Source organism: Canis lupus, chromosome 12 (assembly GCF_011100685.1).
Source record: "Canis lupus familiaris isolate Mischka breed German Shepherd chromosome 12, alternate assembly UU_Cfam_GSD_1.0, whole genome shotgun sequence".
NCBI lineage: Eukaryota > Metazoa > Chordata > Mammalia > Carnivora > Canidae > Canis > Canis lupus.
Genome location: NC_049233.1, coordinates 24,081,316 through 24,102,875, shown reverse-complemented (window position 1 = coordinate 24,102,875; position 21,560 = coordinate 24,081,316). Strand labels below are relative to the sequence as shown.

At 35.4% G+C, this 21,560-nt stretch overlaps 1 protein-coding gene and 1 long non-coding RNA gene across 31 annotated transcripts in view; one reads left to right on the top strand and one right to left on the bottom strand.

The window, feature by feature from the left end:
• DST (dystonin) overlaps positions 1-21,560 on the top strand; it is a 480,589-nt gene that overhangs the window by 320,805 nt on the left and 138,224 nt on the right. For 26 of the 27 annotated variants that reach the window (XM_038554403.1, XM_038554389.1, XM_038554383.1 and 23 more), the window contains 14 exons: positions 289-441; positions 620-774; positions 992-1,118; positions 1,610-1,793; positions 2,740-2,897; positions 3,420-3,598; positions 4,151-4,289; positions 5,103-5,296; positions 6,455-6,617; positions 7,304-7,387; positions 8,100-8,207; positions 8,795-8,893; positions 18,974-19,102; positions 21,295-21,383. In XM_038554403.1, coding sequence (XP_038410331.1) covers positions 289-441; positions 620-774; positions 992-1,118; positions 1,610-1,793; positions 2,740-2,897; positions 3,420-3,598; positions 4,151-4,289; positions 5,103-5,296; positions 6,455-6,617; positions 7,304-7,387; positions 8,100-8,207; positions 8,795-8,893; positions 18,974-19,102; positions 21,295-21,383 — 1,961 coding nt within the window. Of the gene's footprint in view, positions 1-288; positions 442-619; positions 775-991; positions 1,119-1,609; positions 1,794-2,739; positions 2,898-3,419; positions 3,599-4,150; positions 4,290-5,102; positions 5,297-6,454; positions 6,618-7,303; positions 7,388-8,099; positions 8,208-8,794; positions 8,894-12,647; positions 15,384-16,060; positions 18,881-18,973; positions 19,103-21,294; positions 21,384-21,560 lie in introns of those variants that run through there. The other variant, XM_038554402.1, reaches the window with a different exon arrangement.
• LOC111098294 overlaps positions 8,072-21,560 on the bottom strand; it is a 49,239-nt gene continuing 35,750 nt past the window's right edge. For all 4 annotated transcript variants that reach the window (XR_005367874.1, XR_005367873.1, XR_005367876.1 and 1 more), the window contains 3 exons: positions 19,608-19,795; positions 14,966-15,171; positions 8,072-8,239 (listed from right to left, as the gene is read on the bottom strand). This is a non-coding gene — a long non-coding RNA (uncharacterized LOC111098294). The remainder of the gene's footprint in view (positions 8,240-14,965; positions 15,172-19,607; positions 19,796-21,560) is intronic.

Genomic DNA, 21,560 nt, shown 5'->3' with positions numbered 1-21,560 from the left:
AAAACAGAGAAGAATCCCTACCCTCCTGGTGCTTACCTGCTAGAGGGGGAGCAGACAATAAACGTGATAAAAAAGTAAAGTATGTGGTATAGTGATAAATGCTAAAGAGGAAAAACCAACCAAACAAAACAAGGAAAGAGAGATGTAAGAGGGGCAGAGAGGGATTGAATATTTAGACCAAGTGGTCAGGGAAAACTTTTATGATGAAATTTTACTTGTGTAAAGCCCTAAAAGAAGAAAGAGTACAAGTCTTTTAATTTTTAAAAATCTGTCTTATTTATTACTTAGGAAGAGAAAGAAGAACTTTTGCAGTATAAAAGCACAATAGCAAGCCTGATGGGGAGAGCAAAAACAATAATTCAGCTGAAGCCAAGGAATCCTGACTGTACACTCAAAACTTCTATTCCGATCAAAGCTATCTGTGACTACAGACAAATTGAGGTATTCTAGAAATAGACCAATTTTTGGCATTATTCTTACCTTTTAAAAATGAGGTCATATTGCTGACCAGTGGTAAAGTTTTCTACCTCAAAAAAACAAAAAGTCCCAAGATTGGGATTAGTAAAGGATTAGTCAACAGTGACCTCATTTGGTTATTCTTTTCTTCATTTGAAACCAGATAACCATTTACAAAGATGATGAATGTGTTTTGGCCAACAATTCTCATCGTGCTAAATGGAAAGTCATTAGCCCTACTGGGAATGAGGCTATGGTCCCATCTGTGTGCTTTACAGTTCCTCCACCAAACAAAGAAGCAGTTGACTTTGCAAACAGGTTTGTATGCATTTACTAAACACACAGAACTGTGTTTGGAGGCTCTCTGAAGGTTAACAAAACAATCAATACTTTGTCAAGACCCATAGGATCAGAAAGATCTTGAACTAGTAAAGATGGGATAGTTTACAACAGAAAGAAAAATTATACGTGTTTCCAGAGGGAGTGGAAAGGCTTAATCAGTGTTTAGTTTGTCTGTATTTCTCATGTATTTCAGAATTGAGCAACAGTATCAGAATGTCCTGACTCTTTGGCATGAGTCTCACATAAACATGAAGAGTGTAGTGTCCTGGCATTATCTCATCAATGAAATTGACAGAATTCGAGCTAGCAATGTGGCTTCAGTAAGTATGAGTCTACATATTGGCCTAATATGTCCAAAAATGTGGGGCACATTATTATGAGGGGTGGAGTGTGTATTTGTTCGCGAATAGGATGGAGTCCAGCAGATCCATGTTAATATTCATCCATTTAATAAATATTTTGTTACATACTTGCTATGTACATGGCACTTTCTAAGAATGGTGGATATCTGGAGATCACATATTTCATTCACTGTTTATTACATTTTGGGAAGAGAAGATATGCTGTTTGGACTTACAGGGATGGATATAGTTTGATCTCATTTTTTGATATTTTATACTCTTGTTTTTCCTAATCTATTAAAACTTGAAATTGTTAATAAAAATAACATTAATTTCAAATCACTCTTCTATTTATGACTATTAATATGAACTGACCTACACCAGAAGACCCTAACCTAAGATCTATCCCATTTAAATTTAGCTGTTAGTACTATAATCATTTGATCATATGGATCATTGGTCTTCTTTAGATAAAGACAATGTTACCTGGTGAACATCAGCAAGTTCTGAGTAACCTACAATCTCGTTTTGAAGATTTTCTGGAAGATAGCCAGGAATCCCAAATATTTTCGGGCTCAGATATAACACAACTGGAGAAGGAGGTTAATGTTTGTAAGCAATATTATCAAGAACTTCTTAAATCAGCAGAAAGAGGTAAAGCATGGGAATCCTTATCTTTTTTTTTTTTTTTTCCTCTCAGGGTGATTAGTCCAGGCTATTTTTTACTCTCAGTGGGTATCTTGATCTTCGGTGTGTTATATTACTCAGCCTATAATAGGTGGACACAGGTGCTGGAACATTAAAAGCACAGTTGTAGTAGGGAGATGCAAGGGGGGGGGGTTCATTTATTTTTAAGTGATCAATTAATAAAAAGATGCCAACCAAATAATGGGACAAGCAGTGAATTCTTAATACATCTACTTTTCAACATTGTCACTATTTTGTAATGTTCAGAATGATCTAGTTTTTGAAAAGATTCAGTTATTTTTCCATGTATCACACCTGGATAAAAAAAAAACACTTGATTTTTTTTAGAGCAGTTTAAGAGTCTTAGCAAAATTGAGAGGAAGGTACAGAGATATCCCATAACAAAACTTGGATTTTATACAGAGATTAAAGGAGAAGATTTTTGTCTAGTTAAGTTTTGTTAAATATATATTTTATTAATTCTTTTAATATCACTTAGAGACAAAAAACTTTATTAGTAATCTATTTAAAATATTTTTAAACATTAACAAATTCTTTATCTACCTTTCATTTTTAAGGAATTTTTTTAAATTTTAAAAATTAACCTGTAGCTAATGTAATTCAGATTTTTGTGAACATATAACAGCGTAATATATTACTTTCCTTGGATATCATAAATCAGAAATTGGGACTTAGATAGCATTAGGAAAATTTTATTAATTGTTCATAAATTATAAGGTCTATTATTTGAAGGTTTATATCCTTAGGGTGGGATTGTGGTAATGACTGGTGGGTGACCTTAGTCTGACCAGCTATGTCCAGTGGTAGTAAAACTGCCAAGTTAAAATGTTAACAGCAACATCCAGAAGACAGAGAACAAAGTGTTTTCCAAACATTATATTTATTTTCACAGAGGAGCAAGAGGAGTCTGTGTATAACCTCTACATCTCTGAAGTTCGAAACATTAGACTTCGGTTAGAGAGTTGTGAGGATCGGTTGATTAGACAGATCCGCACTCCATTGGAAAGAGATGATTTGCATGAAAGTGTGTTCAGAATCACAGAGCAGGAGGTGAGATTTGTAACTATCTTGGGACATAATGGACTCAAGGTAAATTACTGTCACAATGACATTCGTTGTTGACTCCGGTGACTTCTCATGGGCTCAGCTTTGCCCACTGGTCACCACGTGAGTTCTGATTATGTATCTATTGCTTATCGTGAATGAGAATTTTCTAATTCAGTTTTGCCTTTGACTTAGGTAAATGCAGAAACGTGTACCCTTTCACCCATTATGATAGAGTGTCTCGGGGTTTCTTATAGTGACAGTTGTGAATGCTTATTGATCAGCTGCTGGATGCAGAAGCACTAAGTTACATGTTTGTGCCCGAGGAGATGGGCAGTAAAGGAATTACTGATGATAAAACTTGAAGGCCCAGGCTTAGTTTCCTTGATAAAGAAAAAGTAAAGAATACATAACGTAGTTTTTTAAGTCAGTGATTATAATGTAAATTGTGTGTTTTCAAGCTGTTTTAGAAAAGATGCCCCAGGTGGAGTCCTAGCCTAATACCCGTGTTTATTCTCTCTTCTATAGAAACTAAAGAAAGAACTGGAGCGACTTAAAGATGATTTGGGAACAATCACGAATAAATGTGAAGAATTTTTCAGTCAAGCAGCAACCTCTGCATCAGTTCCCACCTTACGATCTGAGCTCGGTGTGGTCATTCAGAACATGAACCAAGTCTATTCTATGTCTTCTACTTACATAGATAAGTATGTAACCTCTGTTTTAATATAAATTTGCTTCATTTAACTCCCATAGTTATGTGTATATATATAAACATATATATATGCTGTTCATTTAAAAACATTCATTTTTATGAATGTAAATAATCCCTTTTTTGTCTTAATAATATCTATTAAATGTTTCTCTGGATTTATTATGCTTTCTGTTGAAAAGAAATATGCCTGAGGGAATAGGGCATGTGTATGCTTTTCCCACATTTTTGCCTATGGGTTTAGTCCCTCAGCTGTTGTAGCTTATAGAACTTTCCTCTCAAGCTTGTTCTGAATAAGGTTTGAAAGAAGACCACCTTACCCTGGAATCTCTTACAAAATATACCATCTGCAGGGCAGGGCATGGATTGGAGCACATGCCCTCCATTAAGAAGAGAGTTAGCTGAATGTTAATCTTGTAGTCAGTGTGTTTCATATTCCAAGATGAAGAACATGCTATATCTTGCATCATAAATGGTTCTTCAGGACTGCATTATTGGAAAATAAATGTTTACTAATAAGAGGCTATTGTTGCATTCTCTTTTTTAGACTGAAAACTGTTAATTTGGTGTTAAAAAACACACAAGCAGCAGAAGCTCTTGTTAAACTCTATGAAACTAAACTGTGTGAAGAAGAAGCAGTTATAGCTGACAAGAATAACATTGAGAATCTAATAAGTACTTTAAAGGTAATGCACCTCATTTATGGCTATTTGCTAAGATCACACTCTAAAAATTTCTCTAGTACCTAGATCTTCAAATATCAACTAGTAAATATCTTAATTTGAATACATTTATATTAATTTCATTTCATATCTCTACATAACCGTACCTTAGTGTAAATAAGTCATTTTTCATTTGAGGAGAGTTCTTCTCATTTGAAATTTGTGTCTTTTTGCAATAATAGCTTTTTATAATTAATTTGGGTCAGCAAAAGCAATTGAAGCAAAAAATTAAATTATTTCTAATAGATTCTCTTGCTGAAAGAGGTAGTTATTTTAAGACATCAGGGAAGTAAGTAGAGGAGTTAATTCAGGAAAGGAAAAAGACTGGTAACTGTACTCATCTGTATTGATATTTCTGTATGTAAAGTATTGAGTATGAAATCATTGCAAAGTAGTTGTGAAAAATTATCTCATTAATTTTTTTAATGCATGTATTCATTTTTAAACGAGATTAGTAGATGTTTAAGAAATAGGCAGTTCGAAAGACTTACAGAAGTAGCAAACTTACTCATGGAATATATTTTTTTTATTGATGTGCAAATTCTATTAGCTTGAACTTTATAAAATTGGGGTTCTTTTTAGGTCAAAGTGCCATCAGAGATTGACAATTCCATATGGTTCAGCCTAATATATCATTTTTATATATGAAATGTAGTCTTTTCTTGATCTGATTTTATATCAGTCATTTGTAAATAAATTGTAAAGTTAGGTAAATAATGTGTTTACATAGTGGGTGGTTGACAATTTTTATAACTTTCACCAATTAATGCATTTTAGCAATGGAGATCTGAAGTAGATGAAAAGAGAGAGGTGTTCCATGCATTAGAGGATGAGTTGCAGAAAGCTAAAGCCATCAGTGATGAAATGTTTAAAACATATAAAGAACGGGACCTTGATTTTGACTGGCACAAGGAAAAAGCAGATCAGTTGGTTGAAAGGTGGCAAAATATTCATGTTCAGATTGACAACAGGTTAGTATCCTTTTTTGTTCAGTTTCAGCACAGATTTAATTTTTATCCTGTATTCTAGGTAAAATCTAAACTTCTAGGTTTCTAAAAAAAAACTTCCATATACAGTTAATTTCATATAGTTACCTTCCATATATAGTTAATTTTGTTAATTGCAAGAGCTCCACCTGATTTTATTTCTTTCTGATATGGTGGAATCAGCAAGACAATTAACTTCAAAATAAATATTTTTCAACTCTATGTTGTTAAAACTGTTGATATACTCTGACATCTGTATAGTAAATCTACTTGCCTTTTCTAAAGGAAATTATTACTAACTTACAATATTCAAATAACCAAGATTTAGTAAGAACGTGTTCTTACCATGTGTTTGAGGGGGCTGTATGAAGGAATCTGTACTAGACCTAAGAAGTGTAAAGCAATTGAAATGACTCGGTGTTCATTTTAATTGAGGATATAAGACAGTTGAGATCATTCACCCAGTGACTAAAATAAAAAAGTGAAAGGAAATGGAATGTTTTTAGGACTCATCTTAAAAGAAATGGAATAGTGTCCTTTCTCATTCATTTTAATGTTTATATAAATGCATATAAAATGCCTGTATAGCATAGTACCATTCTTGAGAATTAAAATTCTATTCAAATATATATTATTGAATCTCTGTAAAATACATGTTATATGGGTTTAATATAGTGGTTTTAAAATCACAGGAACTGAGGTATTTTTATTTAATCACAGTTCTAGGAAGTACTTTCTTGAGTCCACATTGAACTGTCTTTTGAACTACTTTATCATTATTTCAGAAGTAAACTGCCATTTATGCAAACTTTGGGTCCTTCAGACATACCGATTGATAACAATTATGATTACGTTTCCAGTTTCCCTGATTTTTAGCTTTAGTCAGTTAGGCTTGAACCCGGAGTAAACAGTATCACTAAGTTGTACAACTCCAGGACCAAAATATCTATATTCGACCTATGCCAGTATGGTGTGCCCTTGGAGATAGTCCTCAAGGTGCTGTAGCCTTGAAATCTTTACACACACCCCTATTGTTGTACATAGTGCACTGTGGTACAGTAATTTCATCTCTCCTCTCTGTATCTTCCACCGTCTTAATGGATACTGTTGGAAACAGTGACTACTTTGTTTTTATTCTCTTAGGTTACGGGACTTAGAAGGCATTGGCAAATCACTGAAGTACTACAGAGATACTTATCACCCGTTAGATGATTGGATCCAGCAAGTTGAAACTACCCAGAGAAAGATTCAGGAAAATCAGCCTGAAAATAGTAAAACTCTAGCCACACAGTTGAATCAGCAGAAGGTATGTAAAAACAGTTTCTTATATGAAGGTTTTGTCTGCATTTGGTCATTCATGACCATTATCTTTCTTTACCTCATTAAAAGAAAAAGTCAGCAAGTATTTGGAGGAAGATAAGGAGTAAATCATAAATACTAAAATCCTGTAATCCAAACCTACATACATCATGTACTTTGATTTTTTGGAAGTCATTTTCGAAAGTATAAGGAATAAGAAAAGAGCATGCTGGGACAGTGTTCAAATTTCTAATGGTCATTTAATCATCAGTATGGAAATCTCTTTATTAGTACTCTGCTTGCTGCAATAGTTGGGATCCCAAAAATGGCTAGTGGTAGAAAATTAAATACCACACTTGACAGAGAATTAAATTCTTTAAGATTTTTATTCTGTCTTGCAGGACAGTAGTGTCTAGTTTTGCTTTGATCAGGAGTAGGTGGGTTCAAGGCCTTCAAGTCTATCTTTGGATGATTTCTGCAGAGTTTAGTGATTTCTGTTTTGGAAGCCCTCCCTGAGTGGGTCATTTATGTGGCTTAATGTAGAAGTTTGTCATTTGCCTAATTACATATTAAGTGCAAAGGGCTAAGAAGCTTTATTATTAAAAGATATGGTTATTTCTTAGTTCCTGATCATCTTGGTTGAATAGTATAGAGTTCCTTGTTCTTTTCCTTCTAAACTCTATGTGTTTGTAGATGCTGGTGTCCGAAATAGAAATGAAACAGAGCAAAATGGATGAGTGTCAAAAATATGCGGAACAGTACTCAACTACAGTGAAGGTAAGAAGATACAGTTACTTGCATCAAATTTAATTTTCAGCTATATGATTCAACAATATACTTTAAGAAAGAGTCTCTGCAAATCACTTCACTCTGTTAAATAGTGAAAACAGAGACTCTTAATTTGTGACACTTAGCTAATAATTCTCTGTTGGACATGTGAGTCACATGTCAGCCTCTGCTTCATTCATCCTCTCTCACACACGTGCACAACAGCATACATACACACACCAGAATAGATGTATAGCTCTGAAATTGGTTTCTTATTGATTTGTGCATGCTTGTGTTTGTTTTTTCTCTCTCTTCTTTAACATTGCTAGAATATTCCCTGAAAGAATGTGACTTTCTTAGGAGACAGTTCCCATGGTTGAAGTTGCCAATGTCTGGGCCTATTTAGCCATCCAGATCTACAGTTCTGTTGCCTAGCCAGGGGAAAGGAAAGCTGAATATAACTAGCATATTATAACTAAATGATTCCATGAGCTTCTAAAGAGACTTGGGAAACTTTTATGACCACCCAAATGTTTCCAATTTTTATTACCACCTTGGAAACATCCCAGGATTAGATAGATTCCTAAAAATGTAGTTTTGCAGTAATTTTTAAATGTTATTCAGTGAAAGAAGCTAGGTTCAATTTCTGTGCATTGAGTCACTGTAGAATGGAGCATTAATGTTTTGCTTTAATTAATTGAATCTTATAACTCTTGTACAGGACTATGAATTACAAACAATGACCTACCGGGCCATGGTAGATTCACAGCAAAAATCTCCTGTGAAACGCCGAAGAATGCAGAGCTCAGCAGATCTCATTATTCAAGAGGTAGTAAAAGTACAAGAGAGAAGTGAGGCGATCTAAAAGAGAGAAACAATACTTTAAAAATTGTATTTATATATTTGTATACACATAGAAATTATAGTTGTATACACATAATAGAAATTATGTATTTGTATTTGTATACACATAATAGAAAACATGCCATTTTAACCATTTTTAAGTGTCCAATTCATTGGCGCTCAGTACATTCACACTGTTGTGCAAATGCTGACTACTGTCCATTTCCAGAACTTTTTCCCTCATTCCAAAAAAGAAACTCTCTACCTAAACAGTGCTTTTCCTAAGGGTTGTAAAAACAACAACAGAAATTCTTGGAAAAGCTTTATTCAAGATTAATTATTAATTGCAGAGAATAACAAATACACTTTGCAATTAAATTTAGAGAAGAATTGTCATTTAGTATGTTTTGCACAACAGTAATAAGCCTATCCCTACCTACTTACAATTATTGGGCAATTGTGTATTTTACCATCACAAAGGCTAGTTAATGTTATAACTGTTAGTCAGTGTTCATTAAACTCATTTAGAGCAACTGGAGATTATGCTTTTATTGTTTATTTCATTTTTTGCAGTTCATGGACCTAAGGACCCGATACACTGCTCTGGTGACACTCATGACGCAATATATTAAATTTGCTGGTGATTCATTAAAGAGGCTGGAAGAAGAGGAGGTAACCACTAACTCTGAACAGCCAACTAAAAAGCAACTACGATATGTTTGGGAAAACAAAAAAAGTTTTCATGACAAATTTACATGGTTGATAAATTATTTAATTAGATGGTTACAATGAAAAAGAGTAGAGGCCTGCGATTTTTTGGTTTGTTTTTGATTCTCTCCAACAGGAAAGCATTTATTTTCACTCTAAGATGCTAATATTATTAGAGTTAATGTCTTAAATGGCTCTATGAAATGTTGGCAGCTTGGCAGAATTTTTTTCAGTTTTCTCAAATTTGAGAAATATACTTCTTTGAAGTATAGTTACTACTGTTAAGATGTCTACAGAAATACTACTTAAAGTGTATTTTATACATTTTAAAATAATTTACATCTTTAAGGATTTAAAACATAAAAGCCATTAGTTTAGAAGAAGCAAGTTTTTCTACAAAAATGATACTACTTTTTAAGGATTGTGGAGTTTTTTGTTTTGTTTTTATTGTTCCCCAAAAGATACGGTATATAGTAAAAGACTATTTCAGTACCATTCTAATTTGGAGGATTTCTCTGCTTTGATTCTACATTTAAAAAATATATTCAGAAATAGAGTAAGGAGTTACTTATGAAAATATATTGTCACAAGGCTATTGTATCTAATTTTGAAGGGATTATACTATGCTCTATTATCTTGATATGCTTTCTATTCCTACCCTCAGAACAGACAAAAATAGTAGAATGATAAAATAAGTAAATTGTGAGGCATTAGCCATTTAAATTAGACTGTTGAACTTCTGAAGATGATTATACTTACTTAGTGTAACTTCGTATAATGAAAGAACTGAAATGGTAGTGGATGTCTAATAGATGTTACTTTCTTATTTTCTACTTTTGCAAACTATTTTAGTCTGTTCAGAGTTAATAGATTTCTGCAACTAAATCACTAACATAGCTAATTGCAAGTCTTTACAACTAGATTCCTATATGCTTAGAAAGGAAAACCAGAATATCTGTAACCATTCCAATAGTTGGTATACATCTCATCTCTACAAGAACATCTATAATTTTTTTTTACATTTTCAGTTTTTGAGAGATATGATCCCACTGAAAATGATATGTAGATCTTTCAGATTGTATATTTAGTTAAATATCAGTCCTTTCCCTTTCCTATAGTATATATCTGATTACACATATATGAGCCATTTTGCTCAGTTTATGTGATGAAGTATAATTGAAGTTGACAGAACCAAGAGATTTTTTAAAAAGCCTGATAGATGTACAGATTATGCTCATCATCTTTTGAAACATAAAAGATTCATACTCAATTAGGAAGTCATAACATTATAGTTTACAGAAGACCATGAAGAGACTGTAACTTAAAGTAGATAAAAAAAGATTTGCTGATTAAAAATTGACACTAAAATATCATATTAATGGATTGTCTCATAAAAAAGATATATAGCTCAGTTTTCAGACTCAAGAGTGATATTTCTGAAACTGAATCTGTGAAGACTTACATTGGAAATCTGGGTCTGAGAGCAGAATTTTTTATAATAAACATAAAAACAAAGAGGGTTACAAGTTAATTTCAGAAGAGGAAACCAAAATAGAGAAATTTTAGAGTATCTGTAATGGATGTTAGATAAAGAGATTTTCTAATCTATGTTGAGAGAAAAGTACATCAAATGTTAGTTGATGAGATTAAAGGACAGGATGTTTTCCTTTAAAGAAAACTTGAGGAATTTATTTTTATGAATAAATTTGAGCACTAAGAGAAAGCAAATCAAATAGGATTAAATTTCTTCTAGTAATTTCTGTAGTATTTGCCAAGAAATTCAGAATTATCTAGACAATGTGAGATTATTAATAGTTACTAAAATGACTGTAATTAAGGTACTGAGGGTTTAATAACAAAGATTTTTTTTCTGAGAGAATTTTCATTTTTCTAACCTCAGCACATGACAGAGAAAAGAGAGGGCTCAAAATCTTTTAGTGACAACTAAGTTTTAAAGGAGTTTTGATAAACAACTGAGGAAGACCCAGTGAGAAATTATCTCAAAAAATATTGAAAATGTAATATTTAAGCAGATAAAATGCTTCAATGTCACCAGGAGTTGACCCTGATAACAAAATAAAATAGAGCACTAATTATAGCAGGTTGTGCTTCAAAGTATGTTTTTATATGAATTCTTATTATGAAAATTGGGTTAGCAAAGGAAACAACAGAAATTCTTATCAAAATTATTGGGGATCAAAAAATTAGAAGAAGCAAATTATGATATAGTGTCTATAATGTAAATTAAATTCTTGAAATTTACCAAAGCCTCTCAATGAAAAAAAAATCTGCTATCTAGGATATTTCTCTGCTCTATTTAAATGGTTTCTAATTATGAGGATTTTGAGTTGGTGATATGAATCTAATAGTCTTATGGTATTAATAAAGAGAGATTAAATTGGAATTCTATATTAGCCCTGATCATGCAGTCCTATAGTCAGTACAGAATGTACTCCTCCCAGCTGAGATTGATTCTTCTATCAATTGAAAAAAAGTTTTCTTATATTTTATTCTGTATGTTGGAGTTGACTCCCTAAGTGTATTTTTAAAAACATTTATACTTAACAAATATCTTTATATTTATGAAGTATCTAAAGGTACTTGTCAAGGTGGATTCATATGAGGCATGTCATTAACGACAACAACAAAATCTGTGAGTATATGAAGCACATCTTTTGTAAAGCCCCCAGAGACTATAGCTGTCTTTGCATTAGCAGCTGATTATTATAATTGTCATAATATGGCAAGTAGAAACAAATAAGGAATTCAACTTTAGAAATTATGTGTTTTTATATAATTTTCTTTCTTCCTTGTGTTATTTCTTGATTTGACTCTTCAAAGTAGTATCAAAATTCTGTGTTTTGTTTCTTTAATCATAAAATAGGGAGATGTAAATATTTTATTTTCATATATTTTTTAAAAGATTTATTTATTTTATAGATAAAGAGAACATGAGTGGGAAAACCAGAGGGCGAGGGAGTAAGAATCTCCAGCATACTCCCCGCTCAGCATGGATCCCAACACTGGGGGTTGATCCCACCACCCTGAGATCATGACCTGAGCTGAAACCAAGAGTTGGACACTTAACCAACTGTGTCACCCAGATGCCCCCTCCCACCTTTTTAAAAGATTTATTTATTTATCTTAGAGAGAGAGATAAATATTATTTTAAATTTTCATTGGGCTAGGTATTGAAAAATAAATTTTTAAGTGTCATTCAGTTCCTTTATGCTTTTAGCTTGTCAGACTGAGTTGTGTGTGAAAGCAGAAAGGGTGCTACTGTGAGTTTTATTTCCCACTTTGTCGCTTACCCACTGTGTGAGTTTTCAAAACTGTTTGACCTCTCTGCACCTCGGTTTCCTCATGTATACAAGATTGGGGGCATGCTGTATGTTTTATAAGGTCCCTCCTTTCTTACTATAAAATCTTGAGCTAGCTAATTTTTAAAACAAAATTATTCCTGAGACACACACACACACAAACGATTATTCGGTTTAGCAAACCTGACACAAAGGGTTTTTTTGTCTTGTCCCATTGCTGACTTTCTGAAGCTTATGCTCTGAGGAAGGTGGTGGTGGCAGTGGTGATGGTGGAGGTGATAGTGCTTGTCCTGCCTTTGGTTTCACTTGTTCTTATAAGCACTTTTATGAGCATCACTTCAGATTTGTTAAGATAAATTTAATAGAACAGGTTTGACACTTGTAAACGTCTCTTGTAGATTAAAAGGTGTAAGGAGACTTCTGAACATGGGGCATATTCAGATCTGCTTCAGCGTCAGAAGGCAACAATGATTGAGAATAGCAAACTTACGGGGAAAATAAGTGAACTGGAGAAAATGGTAGCAGAACTGAAGAAACAAAAGTCCCGCGTAGAGGAAGAACTTCCCAAGGTCAAGGAGGCTGCGGAAAATGAATTGAGAAAGCAACAGAGAAACGTAGAAGACATTGCTCTGCAGAAAATCAGGGCTGAGAGCGAAGCCAAGCAGTACCGCAGGGAGCTAGAAGCCATCGTGAGGGAGAAGGAGGCTGCAGAACGGGAGCTGGAGCGGGTAAGAAAGCTCACGCTGGAGGCCGAGGCCAAAAGAGCAGCGGTAGAAGAAAACCTCCTGAGTTTCCAGAACCAGTTAGAGGAGAACACCTTTACAAGAAGAACCCTGGAAGATCATCTTAAAAGAAAAGATTCCAGTCTCAATGACTTGGAGCAACAAAAAAATAAGTTAATGGAGGAATTAAAAAGAAAGAGAGACAACGAGGAGGAGCTCTTAAAGCTGATAAAGCATATGGAAAAAGACCTGACATTTCAAAAACAGATAGCAGAGGACCGGTTGAAAGAAAAGCAGAAGATTGAATTGGAAGCAAGAAGAAGAATAGCGGACATTCAGCTTTCATGTAGAGAAAAGCCATTGCCAGCCTGTGTGGTTCCACAGCCTACCTCATACAGAGGAGTAGCAGGTCTTCAGGAAGAGCAGGACAGACAAAAGACAGAAGAACTCAAACAGCAGGTAGACGAGCTAACGGTCGCCAATAGGAAGGCTGAGAAAGACATGAGAGAACTGAAGTATGAACTTAATGCCCTTCAGCTTGAAAAAACCTCATCTGAGGAAAAGGCTCGTTTGCTAAAAGAAAAACTAGAAGAAACAAATAATACACTGCGGTGCCTGAAGTTAGAGCTGGAAAGGAAGGATCAGGTGGAGGAAGGGTATTCCCAGCAGCTCAGAGAACTGGGGAGACAGCTGAACCAAACCACAGATAAAGCTGAAGAAGTCATGAAAGAAGCTAATGACCTTAGGAAAATAAAGCACAATTATGAAGTAGAATTAGAATCTCTTCAGCAGGAAAAAGGGAAACTGCAAAGAGAAGTCGACAGGATCACTAAGACCCATGCTATAGCTGAGAGGAATATTCAGCACTTAAATTCACAAGTTAATTCTTTCCAGGCTGAGAAAGAATCCTCTAATGAAAGAATACGGTTCTGCCAGAGAAAATCAGAGCATCTAAAAGAGCAATTTGAGAAAAGCCATGCACAGTTGCTTCAAAATATTAAAGCTGAGAAAGAAAATAATGATAAAATCCAGAAGCTTAATGAAGAATTGAAGAAAAGTAATGACTGTGCAGAAATGCTAAAACAAAAAGTAGATGAGCTTACTAGGCAGAATAATGAAACCAAGTTAATGATGCAGAGAATTCAGACAGAATCGGCAAATGTGGTTTTAGAGAAACAAGCTATTCAACAAAGATGTGAAGCCCTGAAAATTCAGGCAGATGGTTTTAAAGATCAGCTACGCAACACAAATGAACACTTGCATAAACAGACAAAAACAGAACAGGATTTCCATAGAAAAATTAAATGCCTGGAGGAAGACCTGGCCAAAAGTCAAAATTTAGTAAGTGAATTTAAGCAAAAGTGTGACCAGCAGAACATTATCATCCAGAACACTGAGAAAGAAGTTAGAAATCTGAGCGCAGAGCTGAATGCTTCCAAAGAGGAGAAGCGACTAGGGGAGCAGAGGGTACAGCTACAGCAAGCTCAGGTGCAAGAGTTAAATAACAAGTTGAAAAAAGTACAAGATGAACTGTACTTAAAGACCATAGAGGAGCAGATGACCCACAGAAAGATGGTTCTGTTTCAGGAGGAATCTGACAAGTTCAAACGCTCAGCAGAGGAGTTTCGGAAAAAGATGGAAAAGTTAATGGACTCTAAAGTTATCACTGAAAATGACATTTCAGGCATCAAGCTTGACTTCGTGTCTCTTCAGCGAGAAAACTGCAGAGCTCAAGAGAATGCCAAGCTCTGTGAGACAAATATCCGAGAACTTGAAAGACAGCTTCAGCAATACCGTGAGCAAATGCAGCAAGGACAGAATGTGGAAGCAAATCATTACCAGAAATGTCGGAAACTTGAAGATGAGCTGGTAGCCCAGAAACGTGAAGTTGAATGCCTAAAGCAAAAGATGGATCAACAGATAAAGGAACATGAACATCAATTAGTTTTGCTCCAGAGTGAAATCCAAAAAAAGAACCCGACCAAAGACTGTACCTTCAAACCAGAGTTTGAGATGGCAGTAAATGAGTGTCCGCGCTCTGGAGACCTGCCCTCTAGGAACACAGGGCAGCTTCACCCAATGGCCAGGTCTCCTCTGTTGAGGTGGAATCAAGACCCACAGCAGTCAGAAGAAAAATGGCAACATCGGGTTGTTGAACAAATACCAAAGGAAGTCCAGTTCTGGCCATCAGGGGGTCCACCTGAGAAAGAGAAAAGCCAGCAATGTTACTCTGAGTATTATTCTCAGACAAGCACCGAATTACAGATAACTTTCGATGAGACAAACCCTATTACAAAACTATCCGAAATCGAGAAGATAAGAGATCAGGCTCTGTACAATTCCAGGCCCCTGGTTAGGTATCAAGATGACAAATGTGAAATGGACCTGGCGAAGCTTTTGGCCCCGTTGGAGGTATACTCTGGATTCTGAGACCTTATTAGCTACCTCATACCATGTTTCCTCTCTTGTTTCCTTTCTCTGCTAGACTAAATTTTTTTAACAATGTTGAGTGAGATTGGCTCTTTGTAGTTCTGGCGGAAAATTATGCCATAGATATCTAGAGATTGGCTTGAATCTTTACTATAAATTATCATTCTTTAATTTTTAAATGTTTGAGATTAAATACACAGATGTAATGGTTAGATCTATGGTATTATATTCTGAAGAATGTTTTTTTTTAGAAGCTAGTAAAACCAAGCTAGTTCACTTTAATTTCTATAGTTTCTTTGTAGAGATTTCACCTCAAATCTTTTTTAAGCCTGCCTTTTTTTTTTTAAGATTGTCTTTTTAAGTAATCTCTATACCCAAAGTGGGGCTTGAACTTACAACTCCAAGATCAAGTCATCACATGCTTTACTGACTGAGCCAGCAAGGTGCTCCTAAACATACCATTTTAATACCTTAGTTGTCATTTAAAGTAAACTTCAGTCTGTCGAAATACTACTACTTGTCCCTGAGCCCTCTTTGGTTTGAAAATTTTCTTCTCTTTACTTACCTTCGTTATTGTAGGAATCATATTTGGATTGAGGATGAGTAAAGTGACAATGTTTTTTAGATGACTTTTAATGTCTCCTAAATTCCTGTTACAGATAGCTAAGAACAAGCAGTATGATATGCACACAGAAGTCACCACACTAAAACAAGAAAAGAACTCAAGTCCCAGTGCTGAAGAATGGATGCTTGAAGGGAGCAGAGCATCCAGTGGACTCAAGAGAGATTTTCTTAAGAAAGGCTCAGAACCAGAGAGCTTCCAGAACTTGGATGGTGATCACATATGTTCAGTTAGGGATGATGAATTTAAATTCCAGGGGCTCCGGTGCACAGTGACTGGCAGGCAGTTGGTTGAAGCTAAGCTTCTGGACATGAAAACAGTTGAGCAGCTGCGACTTGGTCTCAAGACTATTGATGAAGTTCAGAAAACCCTGAGCAAGTTTTTGACGAAAGCCACCTCAATTGCGGGACTGTATCTAGAATCCACAAAAGAAAAGATTTCATTTGCCTCAGCAGCCAAAAAAATCATAATAGACAAAATGATAGCTTTAGCATTTTTAGAAGCTCAGGCCGCAACAGGTTTCATAATCGATCCCATTTCAGGTCACACATACTCTGTTGAAGATGCAATCCTTAATGGAGTTATTGACGCTGAATTCAAGATTAGGCTTCTTGAGGCAGAGAAGGCAGCCCTGGGATACTCATATTCTTCTAAGACATTGTCGGTATTCCAGGCTATGGAAAATAGAATGCTTGACAGACAGAGAGGTAAACATATGTTGGAGGCCCAGATTGCCACCGGGGGAGTCATTGACCCTGTGAGAGGCATCCGCATTCCTCCAGAGGTTGCTCTGCAACAGGGCTTGTTAAATAATGCCATCCTACAATTTTTACATGAGCCATCCAGCAACACAAGAGTTTTCCCTAATCCCAATAACAAGCAAGCTCTCTATTACTCAGAATTACTGCGAATGTGTGTATTTGATGTAGACTGCCAGTGCTTTCTGTTTCCATTTGGGGAGAGGAACATTTCCAATCTCAATGTAGGGAAAACCCATAGGATTTCTGTAGTAGATATTAAAACAGGAGCAGAACTGACTGCATATGAGGCTTTCCAGAGAAACCTAATTGAAAAAAGTACCTATCTTGAGCTTTCAGGGCAACAGTATCAGTGGAAGGAAGCCACGTTTTATGAATCCTACGGGCATCCTTCTCGTATGCTGACTGATACTAAAACAGGATTACAGTTTAATATTAATGAAGCTATTGAGCAGGGAACACTTGACAAAGCCTGGGTCAGAAAGTATCAGGAAGGACTCATCACACTTACAGAACTTGCTGATTCCTTGCTGAGCCAGCTGGTTCCCAAGAAGGATTCACACAGTCCTATTGCAGGGTACTGGCTGACCACTAGCGGGGAAAGGATCTCTGTCTTGAAGGCCTCCCGCAGAAATTTGGTTGACCGGATTACTGCCCTCAGATGCCTTGAAGCCCAAGTCAGTACAGGGGGGATAATTGATCCTCTCACTGGCAAAAAGTACCGAGTAGCAGAAGCTTTGCATAGAGGTCTTGTTGATGAGGGGTTTGCCCAGCAGCTTCGACAGTGTGAATTAGTAATCACAGGGATTGGCCATCCCGTCACTAACAAAGTCATGTCAGTGGTGGAGGCTGTGAATGCAAATATCATAAGTAAGGAAATGGGAATCAGATGTTTGGAATTTCAGTACTTGACAGGGGGGTTGATCGAGCCACAGATTCATTCCCGGTTGTCAATAGAAGAGGCTCTCCAAGTAGGTATTATAGATGTTTTCATTGCTACAAAACTCAAAGATCAAAAGTCCTATGTCAGAAATATAATGTGTCCTCAAACGAAAAGGAAGTTGACATACAAAGAAGCTTTAGAAAAAGCTGATTTTGACTTCCACACAGGACTTAAACTCTTAGAAGTATCTGAACCTTTGATGACAGGAATTTCTAGCCTCTACTATTCTTCCTAATAGGACACGTTTAAATAACCTTGCACAAAGGTGATGCTATCCACTTCATATGATCTGTTGAGAGCATGATGGTATCAAACACACAGTCTAGCAATCGTGTCTCATGCTCCAAGCACCATTTATTTCTTGAGGGCTGAATATAGCTGACTGTTCAGAAGAGAGAATAATTTTTAAAATTGGAAGTAAAAAAATATTTACTGTTATTCAAAATGGTTTCCTTTAGCTTTTAAGTTAAGGTTTTGTATTTTTTTGATCTTGCCTTCACTGTAATATGGAGTAAGCTTGATGAACTCCAGCAAGTTCATAGCATCCTTTCTTCAGAATTCTTCATCACTGGAAGGATCCAGCTGGACATTAGGTTTCCCAGTTATTAAATGATCTATTACGTTCCCTGAAAGAGCACTTCAAAAAGCACCATGGATTCAAAGAGATATAAATTTGTTCCCACATCCCTGAGGCTATAGTGAAAAAAATTTTTTTTCTGTACATTGTAACCTTCTTTACATATTAAATGTTTACCACAATTTCCCATTTCCAGGTAGAGTCTTAATTAAAAGTAGCATTACTGTGTGTTGGAAGATGGGGAGAGATTTTTCTTCATTTTGTGTATCTTTCATATGTGTGTACACATTCACTGTTCTTTCAGATTTCCATTGTTTGATACTTTTCTGTCTAGACATTTGTGATTGTAATGCTAATGCAAAGGCAGCACTTCAAAGGTCTTCTGGTGCTTCATGAATAAAATTGAGTTTTTTTATTTGTCATATTGATAGACCAGCTGGGAGGTTGGACTGATCATTCCAGAGAGTCACAGCTTTCTTTGCTACCATAAACATTTTGGAACTACATCTGCCATGTGACTTGAAAAACATGGTTAAGTGAATGAATAAAATACTCAGTAACTGGTGTGTGATGACAAAATATTTCTACATTGTTTTCTGTGGAGAGGTCAGTTTAACAGCTTAAGCATTTACTGGAATATGTCTTTTTTTCCTAATTACTCACATTTGTCAGAAGTCACTGGAAGAAGAAAAGAAAGAGCATGTTGAAAAAGCCAAAGAATTACAGAAATGGGTATCAAATATCAGCAAGACATTAAAAGATGGCGAGAAGGCTGGAAAATCTCCCTTTTCTAAGCAAAAGGTATTCATTGAGGCTCTGGTTTAATAATAATAGTGGGTAGAACTTACTGAATTGACATGGTCAACTGGAAAAAAAACCACTTAAATTCTTTACCTTAATTTTCCCCATTTTTATAAGCAATTATAATGAGGATCAGAGAGGTTAAGTAAGTTGATCAAGGAATCAAAGTATGGAGGAGAAGGAAGTGTCTCTGATTCCAAAACCTGACCTGTATATATTACTGCTTCTCCTAGTGGTTATATCTGCTTCTTGATTATAGTGAAGAGAGTTGCTAAAGAACAGTCATCATGTTTTGTGTTCAGAGTAAATCCACATACTCCTTATTGTAAAGATATATGGTCTCATTCTTACAAAGGTGAACGAAACGGTTCAAAAACAACAGAACTACAAACTCAGGTATTAACATTTTTGAGGATTTCATTTAGTTGTGCTTCCCTGGATCTTAGTATTTTACAAAGAAGTGTTCTCTAGTCAGTCACTGGAAATTCCAAATTCTTTCCCTTACCTTCATGAATTCTTTTGTGCAGAGGGCTATCTTCTGTTCCTCAACTTCTTGGCAGTGGTTGAGTAGCACAGCTCATGAGCTATTAGTGCCCTGTGATGTCTGTTGGATGATACTGCTTGAAGCTCTTAGGGTGTTGATGATCTAAGATCCAGTGTTGATGCTTGCTGGTGATAGCCCTGGAATTGAAGCTGTATTAAAAAAAAAAAAAAAAATTCCACTAAGTTAATCAGCATTTTTCCTCAAATACTTTTCCTACTTGCCTTCCTGCAATCATTAGCTTCCTCTTCTACCTCTGCATCAGTGTTCACTTGTCATCAGTTGAAACAGACATTGTTGATATAACTAAATAAAGGGAAGCTTCAATGTCTTGTCTAATTTTGGCTATGATATGAGGCAGATGTAATGTATCTGGGGTTCCCCATTGGAGAAGTTTACAGACCAGAGTATATACTTGAATTAGTATTCAGTTGAAATAAAGCCATATTAGCCCATAGTCTTACATACTGTATTTCATATTTGTGTGGAGGCAATCAGAACTTGGAAAGTAATTATATTTGGTATTTTAAACTCCAAACCTTCAATGTAACTTTATGTGAATATTTAGTTTAAAGTATCTTCTCCCTCTTTGTTCTCCCAATCAGGTAGGAAAGAACTTAAATAGGGACATAAACTTTAGCAAAGATTTCTTAGGAGAACAAGTTTCTTTTGAGACATGAAGATTACAAAGCTTGGTATTTTCTTATTCTGCGGTTTTAAATTCCTTAAAACGTTACTAAATCCATTTTAGACCTACTAGACATGAAAGTAGACAGATACTTTTTAAATGCAGATCATAGTGCCTAAATTACAAGTCTCTATAAGTACTTGATGGTCTTTCTGTTAAGTGAAATTTAAGGTAATTTGATAGCATAATAAATGTGTGTGTTAAAAATCAGTGTGGCCTCATGATTATACGCAACCATGAAAAATAGACTTTGGCTGTATTCTGAATAGAGTACATTGGGGGAGAATATACCTTTTCATTTGCCCATCATTTCTTCTCATTTCTGTTCCTTTTAAAAGAATGGCATCCAATTTCCAAAATAGAGTATTCAGAAGTGATATGTTGAGAGAGTAGGAAAAAATGTTACAACCTCTTGCTTTTCCTTAAACAGATCAATTTTATTCCCCTATCATAGATGAATTTTGCAAATTTTAGAAATTATTTAATCTTGGTCTGCAGATCTTACAGATTACTGTTTTCACATTAATTTTTTTAAAAAGGGCAGGGCATACAGGAACTTGGGGGAGGGAAGATATTCTTCTAGAGTAGTGTCCCACATTCATATATCTTTTTGAGTGCTGCACCACACAAGGGTAACACCGGGTCAGTGAAGAACCTCTGGCCACCTGCGATAGTTGAGACAACCTTCATTCACTGTTGGACTGCAACAAATGTGAGAACCACATAATGCCATATTATTTCCTCATGAAAATGAGGGCATTATGGTTAGAAAAAGAGTCTTAATCTGCATTCTAGATAAAGTACTCTTCTTATCCAGGCTTGTACACTGATAATAACTGATAAGTATATTGACTTGGGCCACCCATCATTTGGATCTTAATTAAAACTTGGTTAGTTTTTAAAAATTACTATTTTCTCATCTTTATTAGGGGAGAGTTTCAATATGTTTTCTAAACCTTGCAGATTTCTAGTGAAGAAATATCAACCAAGAAGGAGCAATTATCTGAAACACTTCAAACCATGCAGTTGTTTTTGGCAAAACATGGAGACAAGTATGTTGGTTTTCATTAGCTCTTTTGTTCAAAGTAGAGAATTGGTCTTAACGTTAAAGCAAAAGTTGGTAATTTTTTTTTTAAGATTTTATTTTTTCATGAGAGACACAGAGGAGAGAAGCAGAGACATAGGCAGAGGGAGAAGCAGGCTCCATGCAGCGAGCCCGATGTGGGACT